This window comes from Schistocerca piceifrons, chromosome 1 (assembly GCF_021461385.2).
Source record: "Schistocerca piceifrons isolate TAMUIC-IGC-003096 chromosome 1, iqSchPice1.1, whole genome shotgun sequence".
NCBI classification, from domain to species: Eukaryota; Metazoa; Arthropoda; class Insecta; order Orthoptera; family Acrididae; genus Schistocerca; species Schistocerca piceifrons.
The window spans coordinates 1,142,476,398-1,142,493,016 of record NC_060138.1 but is presented as its reverse complement, the minus strand read 5'-3'; the positions used below and the strand labels follow the sequence as shown (position 1 = coordinate 1,142,493,016).

General features: G+C 43.3%; 1 protein-coding gene across 1 annotated transcript in view; it reads left to right on the top strand.

Annotated features, from left to right (window-relative positions):
* The window catches only part of LOC124778596 (trypsin delta-like), a 48,523-nt gene extending 32,312 nt beyond the window's left edge, over positions 1–16,211 (top strand). The window contains exons 5-6 of the mRNA XM_047253655.1: positions 1,700–1,855; positions 16,065–16,211. Of these exons, the coding sequence (XP_047109611.1) occupies positions 1,700–1,855; positions 16,065–16,211 (303 nt within the window). The remainder of the gene's footprint in view (positions 1–1,699; positions 1,856–16,064) is intronic.
* The last annotated feature ends 408 nt before the right edge of the window (positions 16,212–16,619 follow it).

Sequence of the window (16,619 nt, the reverse complement as noted above, 5' to 3'; positions counted from 1 at the left end):
TGAAGAGGCTCGTAATGTGTAATAGGCAGACATCTATGCAGACCATCACACAGGATTTACAAACCGCATCAGGATCCACTGCAGGTACTCTGACAGTTAGGTGGGAGTTGCGAAAACTTGGATTTCATAGTCAAGTGGCTGCTCATAAGCCACACATCACGTCGGTAAATGCCAAACGACGCTTCGCTTGGTGTAAGGAGGGTAAACTTTGGACAATTGAACAGTGGAAAAATGTTGTGTGGAGTGACGAATCACGGTACACAATGTGCGATCCGATGGCAGGATATCGATTTTGCGAGTGCTCGGTGGACGTCACCCGCCAGCGTGTGCAGTGCCTACAGTAAAATTCGGATTCGGTGGTGTTATGGTGTGGTCGTGTTTTTCATGGAAGGGGCTTGCACCTCTTGTTGTTTTGCGTGGCACTATAGCAGCACAGGCCTACAATGATGTTTTAAGCACCTTCTTGCTTCCCACTGTTGAAGAGCAACCCGGGGATGGCGATTTCATCTTTCAACACGATCGAGCACTTGTTCATAATGCACGACCTGTGGCGGAGTGGTTACACGACAATAACGTCCCTGTAATGGACTGGCCTGCACAGAGATCTGACATGAATCCTATAGAAGACCTTTGAGATGTTTTGGAACGCCGACTTCGTGCCAGGCCTCACCGACCGACATCGGTACCTCTCCTCAGTGTAGTACTCCGTGAAGAATGGGCCATTCCCCAAAAAACATTCCAATACCTGAGTGAACATATGTCTGCAAGAGTGGAAGCTGTCTTCAAGGCTGAGGGTGAGCCAACACCTTATTGAATTCCAGCATTACCCATGAAGGGCGCCACGAACTTGTAAGTCATTTTCAGCCAGGTGTCCGGGTTCTTTTGATCACATAGTGTATTAAACATTTACATTAATAAGCATATGCCGGCCTCGGTGGCCGAGCGGTTATAGGCGCTTCTGTCCGGAACCGCGCGACTGCTACGGTCGCAGGTTCGAATCCTGCCTCGGGTATGGATGTGTGTGATGTCCTTAGGTTTAAGTAGTTCTAAGTCTAGGGGACTGATGACCTCAGATGTTAAGTCCCATAGTGATCAGAGCCATTTGAACAATTTAGTAAGCATATAACGAAAAATTCACAAGTATTCAAGTGCAATATTATGCTTTGCAAAATTCTGGACAATGTTTGACATAAAATGAATTTTGACACAAGTTGATTTTGTATATGAAATTTTGTATGATACTATCTACCTAGCATTTCTACCAGAAAAATTTACAGTTCTCCTTAATTAAGTAATTACTTTCATTAACAACACTTCCACAAGATCTCACTTCGGAGTTGTATATTTTAATTAAATTCGTTTCTTATGTTATGGTAAATACTACTAAACAGAACTAATGTTATTATGTCGTTTTTCTAGAATTCTGGAAACAATAAGTTTTCAAGAAAATAGTTGTAGTACAAAATCGAAATAGTGATAAACTCGTACAACATTAAATGACAAATAAAACAAATGAACTATGCTTATAAGACATTACATTATTCAGGATTTCATATCGTGTAATACTTTATAAATGTATATCGTATTCTCTAATATGTGCTCCTTGCTCTTTTACATTACAACAGCCGCTTTTAAGTAATCAGATCCCTTGCCGCTAATTTCCGCTGCTACTCTAACGGAAGACTGTCTTTGTCTGCAGTACGACGGATTTCTACCAAACAACCTGCAGAAGGTGGACATCGAGGTCTGGAGCCAGGACCTGTGCGCGTCGCTCTTCTGGGACGCCTTTGAGTCTCCGGTCTACCCCTCCCACATCTGTGCCGCTGGTGTAGATGAGCGGGACTCTTCCTGCAATGTGAGTGCATCGGCTATTTCGCTAGAGGATATAGTACCAAAACTAAGTTGCCCTGCAAGACATGTTATTGGTTCAGGACTCGTTAGATCATCCAACACAGTCACAAAATCAATTACTGTAGGATTTTCCGTCTTAAACATACTTCAACTGAACATTATTTTACGGCAGATGTGTGTCGCTTTTATTTATAAAGCACCATCTGTGTCACTATTCTGCAAATATGGCATACATAACGTTTCTATATTTTGATATTTCTAGATTAAAAACAGTATTTGATTACAGGGTGGAGTAAATAAAGGTGGCCCGGAGAACGGGAGTTCCAGGGTAAAAAGAAACACAGCAGAGGAAAGGAAATACAGTACTAACCTAACTGTAGCAGATGTTGGAAGTGATCACCATTGATTTCTTGGCACTTTTGGCCATGGTCAGCATGTTGCTGAAGGCGGATTGAAGCTGGACTGCTGGAATTTTTGCAGTCTCATCCGAAATTTTCTGCTGCAGTTCTTGAAGACTATGAGGGTTGTTGCTATATATCTTATACTTGAGGGTTCCCCACACAAAATAATCGCACACTGGCAGATTAGGTGACCTAGGTGGTCAAGTAGGACTGCGACCAGACTGACCTTTGTTAATATCTTTATCAGAAGTGAAGATTGTGTAAATGTGCTCCAAGGTCTGGCCGGCTGTATGGGCAGTTGCACCATCCTGTTGGAAGTAAATGTAGGTCTTTTCCTCCTCCGCTATGTACACACATTGAAGTCCAATCGTATCCACTCGTCCAGGCCACTTTTATTTGCCCTATCCTGTATAGTACTGGCGTACTATTTACTTAGGAATTGTGCCTCTTTTTTATGTTCTAGTTCACAGTTTTTTTCTTTCGTATTTAGCAGAAACCTAGTTTCGTAATCTTTTTTCATCTTCAGAAGATATAAGCAAGAGTGCGCTGGCGGAGGTGCAAAGGAACGTCGCTCAGGCAAGTAATGTAGAAACGTTTTATTTGACTGTTCAAGAACACAAGACTCCTTCGTGCAGTTTCAGTTATAAACAAATGAAAGTTCGACTGGCACTTTCAGTTCTGTCAACGAAAGCAAATAATGATTAGTAACCAAAAGGATTAAGTCCAAATTCATTTGGAATGTTCTGGTGTTAATAACACAATGAGACTTGAGATCTCGGACAGTATGCAATTAGTCGACGTAAGGCCAAAGTCTGAAAAAGTAAAGTCACTGCCCTAAGCTCGGTAGAAATTTGGTGGTAAACACCACGCAGTAACTGTGCAACGATGGTTCCTCACGAGAGCTATGACTGATGGGATGCGGTTGCAGCCAGTGTCTGGTCCAAATAAGTCAAAACAAGGACTGGCTCCATAGCCGCGACGGAATTGTCAATCTGTGGTTGAGTGACGGCCTAATTACTGCCTTGGCGTTCGGATACTGTACGAGCTGTTGGCAAGCACTTGACATGCCTTAGGAAAATACCGTCCACGATCGTAGCGGCACGGTCGTGGAAGCGTGCTCTGCCAGCATCCGACTTAGGCCTCTCATGGCGACTGCAAGAGACTCCGTGAATAACGAACGTGAGTGGTGTTGTCCAGAAAATGTACTACCGGATCAAGATATTACTGTGGCCGTTATGAGAAGCAAGCAGTGACGTTACTACACTGGTGACAAAGGAAAGCGCATCACACTCTGAATGATTTCAAGACGGTTGTGCATATACTGTGAAGTGGTTCAGAGTGTCCTTGTGAAACATCACAATAAAAACTTGCTCCCACGCTGATTATCATTGTGGCCGAGTAATAAAATACTAACATGCGGGGCGAGCGCGTTTCGTAGTTTGACTTGCAAGCCATCTGCCCGTTGCGGTGGACGATGCCTTGAAGAAGGGCTACCCGCGAGACGCGATTGTGTTGCAGGTTTCTGTCTTGTAGGGGGGCATTGCAGAGAAGCAAAAATACACTCCTGGAAATGGGAAAAAGAACACATTGACACCGGTGTGTCAGACCCACCATACTTGCTCCGGACACTGCGAGAGGGCTGTACAAGCAATGATCACACGCACGGCACAGCGGACACACCAGGAAACGCGGTGTTGGCCGTCGAATGGCGCTAGCTGCGCAGCATTTATGCACCGCCGCCGTCAGTGTCAGCCAGTTTGCCGTGGCATACGGAGCTCCATCGCAGTCTTTAACACTGGTAGCATACCGCGACAGCGTGGACGTGAACCGTATGTGCAGTTGACGGACTTTGAGCGAGGGCGTATAGTGGGCATGCGGGAGGCCGGGTGGACGTACCGCCGAATTGCTCAACACGTGGGGCGTGAGGTCTCCACAGTACATCGATGTTGTCGCCAGTGGTCGGCGGAAGGTGCACGTGCCCGTCGACCTGGGACCGGACCGCAGCGACGCACGGATGCACGCCAAGACCGTAGGATCCTACACAGTGCCGTATGGGACCGCACCGCCACTTCCCAGCAAATTAGGGACACTGTTGCTCCTGGGGTATCGGCGAGGACCATTCGCAACCGTCTCCATGAAGCTGGGCTACGGTCCCGCACACCGTTAGGCCGTCTTCCGCTCACGCCCCAACATCGTGCAGCCCGCCTCCAGTGGTGTCGCGACAGGCGTGAATGGAGGGACGAATGGAGACGTGTCGTCTTCAGCGATGAGAGTCGCTTCTGCCTTGGTGCCAATGATGGTCGTATGCGTGTTTGGCGCCGTGCAGGTGAGCGCCACAATCAGGACTGCATACGACCGAGGCACACAGGGCCAACACCCGGCATCATGGTGTGGGGAGCGATCTCCTACACTGGCCGTACACCTCTGGTGATCGTCGAGGGGACACTGAATAGTGCACGGTATATCCAAACCGTCATCGAACCCATCGTTCTACCATTCCTAGACCGGCAAGGGAACTTGCTGTTCCAACAGGACAATGCACGTCCGCATGTATCCCGTGCCACCCAACGTGCTCTAGAAGGTGTAAGTCAACTACCCTGGCCAGCAAGATCTCCGGATCTGTCCCCCATTGAGCATGTTTGGGACTGGATGAAGCGTCGTCTCACGCGGTCTGCACGTCCAGCACGAACGCTGGTCCAACTGAGGCGCCAGGTGGAAATGGCATGGCAAGCCGTTCCACAGGACTACATCCAGCATCTCTACGATCGTCTCCATGGGAGAATAGCAGCCTGCATTGCTGCGAAAGGTGGATATACACTGTACTAGTGCCGACATTGTGCATGCTCTGTTGCCTGTGTCTATGTGCCTGTGGTTCTGTCAGTGTGATCATGTGATGTATCTGACCCCAGGAATGTGTCAATAAAGTTTCCCCTTCCTGGGACAATGAATTCACGGTGTTCTTATTTCAATTTCCAGGAGTGTATTTTAAGTAATAAGGAAATATTGTTTTTAATCTAAAAAATAAGAAAATGTAGAGATATACCATGTCCACGGTACTATATTTCCACATAACCGCAGAAGATATTTCATAAATAAAAGCGATATGCATCCTATGAAAAGGTTCTTTAATTTTAGTAAGGTTAAGGTGGAAAAACCAATAATTATTGATACTTAGGGACGTCATTAACGGGATGAAATGCTTGTAAGGGTGTTTCAGGGCAGATTGTGCTGAAAAACAGGTCGAGTTAATTAGCATTTAAGTCACCCGATTAGGCCGTTGTGCGTTCAAATTCAAGCGGACAGCCAGATTTAATCACTGTCAGTTATTATCACAGCGTAGATGATCGTGCGTGAGACTGCCCAGCCTTTGGGTCTCGTGTTAGGTTTTAGGAAACCAAACGAAGAACATGTTTAGCCACACCGTATCTGGAGGATCGCTGAATTTACGTACGCAGCGGCCTGATTGGCTAACTTCAATACTAATCAACTCGGAAACGGCACAGCGTATCGAATTTTTCTCTTAACGTTAATTTCTTAGCGCAACTTATCCAGCAACACCCTTTCTGACCATCCTGTACGACAGTTTCTGAGGGAGATGGCCATGCAGGAAAACATATTACAGTCGTAGAAATTTTGCACCGTTGTTTTTGGAGTCTTCCTGGGCTCTCCGCATCAATGAATGCGTCTGTGATCAAGCAGCTGGACGCATATACCTTTTTAGTCTACCCGTTTCGGTTAAATAACAATCTTCACAGTATGAAAAATGGTACAACGATGAGTCACGAATACACTGCTTTTAAATCAACTCCAATCATGTTCATGCAACTGCTCCATAAAATCAGACGAGCTAAAAATACAATTCTGTATTTGTGTCAGACAAAATAATTTCAGTTCATCTCCGTTTACTCATCGTTGTACAGCAGTTTCTCCTGTGAAGATTATTATTTATTATTTCACCGATACCCGCAGAGAATGAAGATGTACTTGTGCAGCTACTGGCTCAGAGATGTATTTCTTCAAATATTTGACAACTGTAAGCACTTACCTTGCGAAATTTCTCTCTACATGAACACTGGACAAGAAGCATGATGAGACAACCAAGGCGTAAGTAAACTTAGTGGACAAACAGTAAGTCACATTAATCCTAACAACATAAAACGACACACCAGGAAACAATAGCGATTCGCTGTGACATGCACTTTAGAGTATTTTAGATGTAAGGTACCTGTACCAAATAAGGCCCACCTAAGGTTTAGGAATTTCATATGCACTATGTGTAAGTGGTAAGATTCCGAGATCGTACGTGCAACATCCAAGAACTACATTCAGTTAAAAAATAAATGGACATTTAAAGTTTATTTGATTAATATTATCACTTTAAAGAAAATGTTTAACTCTTACAAGTGGGCCTTGTTAGGAGACCCTGCTCCTAATATGGCCTGTAGCCACATCTTGTTCATATTAACGTTCTGGGGCATGTAAATGGCAGAAAAACTGTTTAAATACACTGCCGCAGTTGTAATGTAATTTTATTTTAGAAATAAGTGGAATGAGATGATACATAAACTTTTATAATTTCTTGTTTCTACAATCGCTTCATACAGAACTGTTGGTACTTCTGCTTATTAACTCTTCAGATTATTAAATTTAATCAGCCATCAAAATTCTTCTGACAGCAGTAAGTTTTCTTATCGTAATAGGGCCAATAATTCTAATCATTACATTTTCAATGAACACATAAATAATGATTCGTGAAACTGGTTTGGCTCATTTAAATCATTTTTTACATGTGGGGCACAGGAAATTTCGCACTTTGTCTTTGGGTGTCAACCCTACCCTATCTTCATGCACATATTTCACACATTTTTCGCAAAGTTTCATGTCGAACATCCTGTCTTCATAGCACACGTGACAAAACCAGCCAACCTCTTTCAACACTTTCTTAGAGGTACAGCTGCTGCTTACTTCAGCGGAGTCTTTAGTTTTGCATTTTTTCTTCTGAATGTTTTTTATTGACAGTGAAATTTTTTGCGACTTGTATCTTCCTTAGACCCAGTGCTTTTGTTGGTACCATCTTTCTTTTGATTCTGCGTGGCCGGCCGGTGTGGCCGGCCGGTGTGGCCGTGCGGTTAAAGGCACTTCAGTCTGGAACCGCGTGACCGCTACGGTCGCATGTTCGAATCCTGCCTCGGGCATGGATGTGTGTGATGTCCTTAGGTTAGTTAGGTTTAATTAGTTCTACGTTCTAGGCGACTGATGACCTCAGAAGTTAAGTCACATAGTGCTCAGAGCCATTTGAACCATTCTGCGTGAACAGTGCGTTACATACGACTTGGACCTTGTAATTTAATTCCTTCTTCCCTGGTGTTTGCTTTTCTTTCTTCAGCTTTGGGGTTTGCAAAATTTATTTGAAAGAACAATCGAGATCTTCGACTGCATCACTATCTTCAAGACTGAAGTCACTTGAACTGTCCTTTACTGAATATGCTTCGTTTTCTGATGAACTGGAATCAATGGACTGGCGTCTCTTTTTCGGGAAGTCTTTGGGACTGGCTGAGTCTCTGGCAGTTTCCCTGTTTCAGGGGCAATTGTCAAGTCCTCTTTAGGTCAGGACGCTTTGATGGACGAGAGGGAGCAAATACAGTATCTGGAATACTTTCTGGGTCAAAAGGATAAATCCCTGTTGCACGGAACCCAGATATGACATTTACTGAGGATGCTGCTTTTGGCCACACCTTGCTGAAGAGTTTTCCCAACGCACGTCTATTAATTGCTGTGTTTTCTTCCCTTTCATATGTAGACAAGTACAGCTGACCTTCGTTATCCCAGTAAGACTCAAACGACTTGAATACTGATTTATCCATGGGTTGCAGCTCATGTGTTGTGTTGCTGGGCAAGCAGTTAAATATGATGTTGTGCTCTTTAGAAACATCGCAAATTTCAGGGTCCAAATGTGACGATGCTCCACCATATATCAAAGTAACATCTTTTGCAGGCTTGTATTTGGCAAAATGATGTATCCAATGTCGCAGTATTGATTGAGCCCTTATCTGTCATTTCTACTGCTGTCCCAGGTGGCAAATAGTCTTCCCAATTTGGCTTGCGTCGCTTTCCTTTGAAAAGTATCATACGAGGTGTTGTGACTGACAATTCGCAATCTTTCACAACACAATCTTTAATAATGTAAGTTCACAAGGTTGATGTCTGAACATACAAACGAAAGGTAACAATAACAAAAAAGTCTCCTAATTGAGGCAAACAAAATTTCACTTCTTATATTCCACAAAGGTTCGTGGTAACACACTCATACCCTAGTAACAGTTCAATTCCGAGACGAAGATGTAATCTTCGACGGTTGCAGTACACGCAACCCCCAGAGAAATTTCAACTGAACGTGTTATACACACTCCTTACTATCTAGGTACAAATACTATGAAGGTAAGATACCCCTAGCACCACTACGAGTTGGAAGGATATGAAATGGAAAAAAAATGAAAAAAACTGTCTACCTTAATGTCCAATTCTCAGTTTTCGGTATTACTAGGCTAACTGGTGACCGACTTGAATACACTTCACTGACAGGAATGAAACTGTGTGTGTGGAAAGGAAACGATATGTAAAAATAATCGAAAAGAACAGACTTGTTTGTGAGGCAAGTGTCGTACTACCTGCTAGGCGAACTTGCTTACCGGTGGCTTGGATCCTGCACCTGGCACTATGTCCCAGTCATTGCAAACAGTTACTACATCCGTTGAAGTTGTCCCGACGACCAACACATGGCACAGACGGACTGCTGACCAGAAATCGAAAGAGAACGGAAAGAAAATAATACTTACGTGTGTGTCCATAGTGCCACAACATCCAGCAAATAATTGAGGACCAAGTTTCCAAATGCTAGGCTGAGATGAAGAGGTTGGCACAAAAGAGGAATTAGCTGCACTTTTGGGGTTCTTCTACTGGCGTGTGTCTGCCATCTGCTTTTTTTCAATTAGTTGTATGTACTGTTAAAATATGTAGGAGTGATTTAAGTTCGAACGACAACCTTAAAACAGTCTTAGAGATTTTAACAGTTGTTAATCGCCAAAACTGTAATAAAACTTGGTACGGTGTTACAGCTTATTTGTATACAATATGCTACATCTATCTATGTTTAGGATCAACTGCCAATTCCAGTATTTCGCGCAAATTGGCTGTCAGTCTTTGTTCTCCAATTTTCTGTTGTGCTTCTGGGTATATCATATGCACATTTAGTATTATTTACAAATATTTTGTATTTATCTTGTCTTCGTCATTGGTGGTATTACTGACTGTTTATCAGTACAATACTGTGTGTTAATTACCGGTTGGCCAACTGCCAAAGAGGTCTGCTGGGACTAGAGAGAGCAAGTCTGGGCCCCACGTAAACGGCTACCACGCAGGGGACGTGCAAGGGGGGGGGGGGGAGGGGGGGTGACAAACCCAGCCTGCCTCCACAATGCAGGAACCTTAACCTGTGCTTCATGCTTCTGCGAAAGCACAAGTCATTAAATGAAAAATCTCTTAAATATTGTTTAGCATAGAAACTGAAATAGACTTCTGAATTGACGTGCGTAATAAAGATCCTAACTGTAACAATTACATTTGCTTTCCGCAGGGAAAGAACACAGTACGAAACATAGTGAAGCACAAAACAAAAAATTAGCAGTCGAAAATGACTCTCTGCTAGGTAACGTTGGCTGCAACCAAAAACAAAAGACTATTGTCGGAACCGTACTGACGTCTGCCGATTCAGTTCTGGGAAACTAATCAGCCAACTTACAGTTAACATACACTACTTATATTTCTAGCAATGGATGTACTTCAGTGCATTTTTCATGTAATGAGTCGTGGAAGGGGGGATGGAGCATGGGGTGGGGGGTGGGGGTGTGTTTAGAATGAACTGCGCCATTACAACAGCGATTCAACGAGGTCAGGAGTCCACTACACACAGCAGGTGGCTACACGGGTAGCAGGGGTTGTGTGGCGTGGACTGGGCGGTTCTTTAGGTTGGATGGCCTCGGGCAAGTACAGAAAGGGCAACTGCCTCGAAGGGTGTGGGGCAAAGTCAGGACATGCGGGGACCAAGCAGCAATCGATATTGTAATTGTAAACTGTCGAAGCTGCGTTGATAAAGTACCGGAACTTCAAGCATTGATAGAAAGCATCGAAGCTGCAATCGTTATAGGTACGGAAAGCTGGCTGAAGCCAGAGATAAATTCTGCCGAAATTTTTACAGATGCACAGACAGTGTTTAGAAAGGATAGATTGCATGCAACCGGTGGTGGCATGTTTGTCGCTATTAGTAGTAGTTTATCCTGTAGTGAAATAGAAGTGGATAGTTCCCGTGAATTATTATGGCTGGAGGTTATACTCAACAACCGAGCTAGGTTAATAATTGGCTCCTTTTGCCGACCTCCCGACTCAGCAGCATTAGTGGCAGAACAACTGAGAGAAAATATGGAATACATTTCACATAAATTTCCTCAGCATGTTATAGTCTTAGGTGGAGATTTCAATTTACCAGATATAGACTGGGACACTCAGATGTTCAGGACGAGTGGTAGAGAGGAAGTAAATAGGAATATAAAAAAAGGGAGGAAGTTTTATCTGTCTAGCAAGAGTAATAGGAGGCAGATTTCAGACTACCTAGCAGATAAAAATGAAAATTTCTGTTCCGACACTGACAATGTTGAGTGTTCATGGAAAAATTTCAAGGCAATTGTAAAATGCGTTTTAGACAGGTACGTGCCGAGTAAAACTGTGAGGGACGGGAAAAAGTCACCGTGGTTCAACAACAAAGTTAGGAAACTACTGCGAAAGCAAAGAGAGCTTAACTGCAAATTTAAACGCAGCCAAAATCTCTCAGACAAACAGAAGCTAAACGATATCAAAGTTAGCGTAAGGAGGGCTCTTCGTGAAGCGTTCAGTGAATTCGGAAGTAAAATTCTATGTACCGACTTGACAGAAAATCCTAGGACGTTCTGATTTTACGTTAAATCAGTAAGTGCATCGAAACAGCATATCCAGACACTCTGGGATGCTAATGGCATGGAAACAGAGGATGACACACGTAAAGCTGAAATACTAAACATCTTTTTCCAAAGCTGTTTCACAGAGGAAGACCACACTGAAGTTCCTTCTCTACATCCCCGCACGAACGAAAAAATGGCTGACATCGAAATAAGTGTCTAAGGAATAGAAAAGCAACTGAAATCAATCAACAGAGGAAAGTCCACTGGACCTGACGGGATACCAATTCGATTCTACACAGACTACGCGAAAGAACTTGCCCCTTTCTAACAGCCGTGTAAGTCAAGTCTCTAGAGGAATGGAAGGTTCCAAATGATTGGAAAAGAGCACAGGTAGTTCCAGTTTTCAATAAGGGTCGTCGAGCATATGCACAAAACCATAGGCCTATATCTCTGACATGGATCTGTTGTAGAAATTTAGAACATGTTTTTTGCTCACGTATCATCTCATTTCTGGAAACCCAGAATCTACTCTGTAGGAATCAACATGGATTCCGCAAACAGCGATCGTATGAGACCCAACTCGCCTTATTTGTTCATGAGACCCAGAAAATATTAGATACAGGCTCCCAGGTAGATGACATTTTCCTTGACTTCCGGAAGCCGTTCGATACAGTTCCGCACTGTCGCCTGATAAACAAAGTAAGAGCCTACGGAATATCAGACCAGCTGTGTTTCTGGATTGAAGAGTTTTTAGCAAACAGAACACAGTATGTTGTTCTCAAAGGAGGGACGTCTACAGACGTTAAAGTAACCTCTGGCGTGCCACAGGGGAGTGTTATGGGACCATTGCTTTTCACAATATATATAAATGACCTAGTAGATAGTGTCGGAAGTTCCATGCGGCTTCTCGTGGATGATGCTGTAATATACAGAGAAGTTGCAACATTAGAAAATTGCAGCGAAATGAAGGAAGATCTGCAACGGATAGGCACTTGGTGCAGGGAGTGGCAACTGACCCTTAACATAGACAAATGTAATGTATTGCGAATACATACAATTATTGTATGATTATATGATAGCGGAACAAACACTGGTAGCAGTGACTTCTGTAAATATCTGGGAGTATGGGTACGGAACGATTTGAAGTGGAATGATCACATAAAATTAATTGTTGGTAAGGCAGGTGCCAAGTTGAGATTCACTGGGAGAGTCCTTAGAAAAGGCAGTCCGTCAACAAAGGAGGTGGCTTACAAAACACTCGTTCGACATATACTTGAGTATGGCTCATGAGTGTGGGATCCGTATCAGGTCGGGTTGACAGAGGAGATAGAGAAGATCCAAAGAAGAGAGGTTATTTGGTAAGCGTGATAGCGTTACGGAGATGTTTAGCAAACTCAAGTGACTGACTCTGCAAGAGAGGCGCTCTGCATCGCGGTGTAGCTTGCTGTCCAAGTTTCGAGAGGGTGCGTTTCTGGAAGAGGCATCCAATATATTGATTCCCCCTACTTATACCTCCCGAGGAGATCACGAATGTAGAATTAGAGAGATTCGAGCGCGCACGGAGGCTTTCCGGCAATCGTTCTTCCCGCGAACCATACGCGACTGGAACAGGAAAGGGAGGTAATGACAGTGGCACGTAAAGTGCCCTCCGCCACACACCGTTGGGTGGCTTGCGGAGTATAAATGTAGATGTAGATCTAGATGTAGGTATCAATGGGAATCGTTTGATTAACATATATTCATTCACACAACACAATGTCATCCTCTATATCAATGAACTTGAGTTTGGTAATTCGATAAGTAAAGATCCTCAGTGTGTTTCAGTTGGTTTGGGCCACTGATATCGTTAACAGCGATTTAATGCACAATGGTAAGTTTCACTGGCAGATTAGCTAAAGAATATGAGATGGTGCATGGAGCAACTTGATGCGTATCTCAGCAGTTAAATTAATTTCCTTTTTGTAGCATTTTTTACATCTTGGTAACAAGTTAGCTTGCAAGAAGGGGTAAGGTTTGGATTCATGCGGTATATTAACAAAAGGAAGTGGTCAATGATTACAAAGAATGCACGTTTATTGTCTCTAAACACACACTTTTTTATCAGTCTTTACAAATTACAAATAAGAACAGCCTTAGCCAAAGGTACATGGACAACAAGGAAAATGGTATGGACTTAATTATGTGTCCCCTGAAACAATAACAGACATTACTCAAAATGGGGATGCTACGCAGACGTAGCTTGTTTGATATGCACAGTGGTCAGAGCGGGTTGTATGGAACAATGGCGACGGAAGCAATTCACCCAGATTCAGAAAAGTTATCATACTGGGATTCAGACATAGATTTGCTAAGGACCTGAGTGCGTTCAGTTACTACAAGTTAATTGATTGCAGTGAAATCAGGGCGAGTAGAGGAACGTCTCTTACCAGATAACAAACTCCTGAAAAACGCCTTACATTGTAAATGGGTACAACCAGAATATATTCGTAACGCGTTTGTTCAGCTCTTAATCTTATGTATGATAATATGAAACAGAGTACTGCTTATTGGATGCAGGATTAAAGACTTGTGTCGGATTTTGCCTATAACTTCTGTGCTAAACACTGGACGAAAATTCTTTTATTCGGATCAAAATGTTCCCAGAGAAGAGGCAGCGAAATGACTACACGCAGTTGCTGAAGACAGTGGTGCATTCATTTACACGCCACCAAGAGAAGATCTACAATAAAGCAATGAACACTTTAAAATCACAGGGTACTTCATTGAGACGTCTCCTACATATGAAAACTGATTGAATACATCTGAAAATGTAACCAACAATTAGCTATTGAATTGCAGCACTAAACGAACACTGATTGAAAGTTGCTGCATGATTAAATAATTACTCGTTGCCTACCTCCAAACTGTATGTGTAATCATAAGGAAGGTACCACAACATACTTACAAGGCGCTGAGTACAAGAAAAGTGCCGGACCATTCGTAGATCTAGGATGACCCATCCTCACTAGGGAGACGGGAGAAGTAGTACCGTTAACTACGTTGCCAGCAGGTAGACAGTGAGATTCCAAGCAATGCAATATCAGTCACACGACATGCGTTTACCTCTATCCCTGCAACCACCAAAGTACTGTGAGGTTGATTTAGCTCATGAAGGGGTTGGGTTTGAGTCTCTGGTTTCCCAGGGAGCTTTATAAACAAAACTCGTCCTTCCTCCAAACACTCGTCGTAGTAGTACAACAGTGAGATTCAAAGTTACTCTTGTATACAGGGTGTTACAAAAAGGTGCGGCCAAACTTTCAGGAAATATTTCTGACACACAAAGAAAGAAAATATGTTATGTGGACATGTGTCCGGAAACGCTTACTTTCCATGTTAGAGCTCATTTTATTACTTCTCTTCAAATCACATTAATCATGGAATGGAAACACACAGCAACAGAACGTACCACAGTGACTTCAAACAGTTTGTTAAAGGAAATGTTCAAAATGTCCTCTGTTAGCGAGGATACATGCATCCACCCTCCGTCGCATGGAATCCCTGATGCGCTGATGCAGCCCTGGAGAATGGCGTATTGTATCACAGCCGTCCACAATACGAGCACGAAGGTTCTCTACGTTTGATACTGGGGTTGCGTCGACAAGAGCTTTCAAATGCCCCCATAAATGAAAGTCAAGAGGGTTGAGGTCAGGAGAGCGTGGAGGCCATGGAATTGGTCCCCCTCTACCAATCCATCGGTCACCGAATATGTTGTTAAGAAGCGTACGAACACTTCGACTGAAATGTGCAGGAGCTCCATCGTGCATGAACCACATGCTGTGTCGTACTTGTAAAGGCACATGTTCTAGCAGCACAGGTAGAGTATCCCGTATGAAATCATGATAACGTGCTCCATTGAACGTAGGTGGAAGAACATACTGACGAAACTAAAATGAGCTCTAACATGGAAATTAAGCGTTTTTTGGAACACCCTGTATACAGGGTGTTTCAAAACGGACTTAACAACTTTAAAAATTCATATAAATTTATTGAAAGAAGATACAGAGCTTGGTTTAGTGTTATTTTGTAGGGAAACACATCAAGTTTCTTGTTACTTTAAACTAAAGATTTTGTATGTGCCTTCTGTTGGTTTCTCAGCACACATCCCACCAAAAGTCACTTTCTTCCCAAATTCACTGTAGCATTGCAGGTGTAAATTGCTCAATGGTGGTGTAAATTCTTGCTCTAAGTTCAGGTAGAAAAGCCAGCACAGGAGGTAAAAACACGAGTCCTTGATGTATCCTGTTGACAAAACGTTATCTCACTCGCTCGATCTTATCGTCAGATGTGCTTGGACAACCTGATGATTTCCCATGTCTTTCCACAAAACATTTACGCCAGTCATAAATTTTATGCCTAATGGCAGGACCTTTAGCACGCTTGGTAAGGAAATTACGCTGAACTGTTGTCGCTGACATCAATTCTTCGAACCAAAACACACAGCTAGCACGCTCGTGTCCAGTGAAGGCAGCTATCTTTAACGCAACTGCCACTAGCGCTCCTTATGATGCGATTCCGCACTAGCGAACAAAGTGAGCCATAATGTGATGTATTTCTCTACAAATTGACACTACAATCACCTCTGTAGGTACTATGGATTACTTTATATGAATTTTCAAAGTTGTGTAGTCCTTTTTGGAACACCCTGTATAATCCGCTTGGAGATGCTAAACGACAGACAGTATGAAACGGAACTGGCAGTAACGTTTCAGGCAGACTTCTGAAAGGGGAACAGTTCTTTCTGTTTACCTTTCTGTAACTGAATACTATGAAATGTTGTTTCCAGGGCGACTCTGGAGGCCCCCTGCTGCATGAGGGCGTCGTCGTGGGTCTGGTGTCGTGGTCCTACCTCTGCGCCACCCCTCCCTTCCCCACAGTCTACACCAGGGTCTCCAGCTACGTCGACTGGATCAACCAGCAGATCAGCGTCTGACGGGCGGCTCCAGGCCTTCACTGAACCACACGACGCACTATGTTGTCACTTTATCAGCAGGAAATTGTTATACACAGTTACTGACTATGGATTCTCAGAAGTGACTCAATAAAAAATACCGTAAACTCAGAAGAAACTGTCTTCATAAAAAAGATCCTTTGTAGAACATTTCGTATCTTTTCAAATGCATCTGCTCAGTGCACAAGTAACAAACACAAAAAAATCCCCAGTAATATTATCTCCATGGAGGAAAACTAAAATACAGGACGAGTATGAAGTATTTCCGTAATTGCAAACACTCATTCCAGATACAGCTAAGAGGTTTTTTCAAATGGTAGTATAATTCTTAATGCTTTTTTATGGATTTCCTTCCACACGTACTCCTCTTGTTATACGTAGACGATCTAG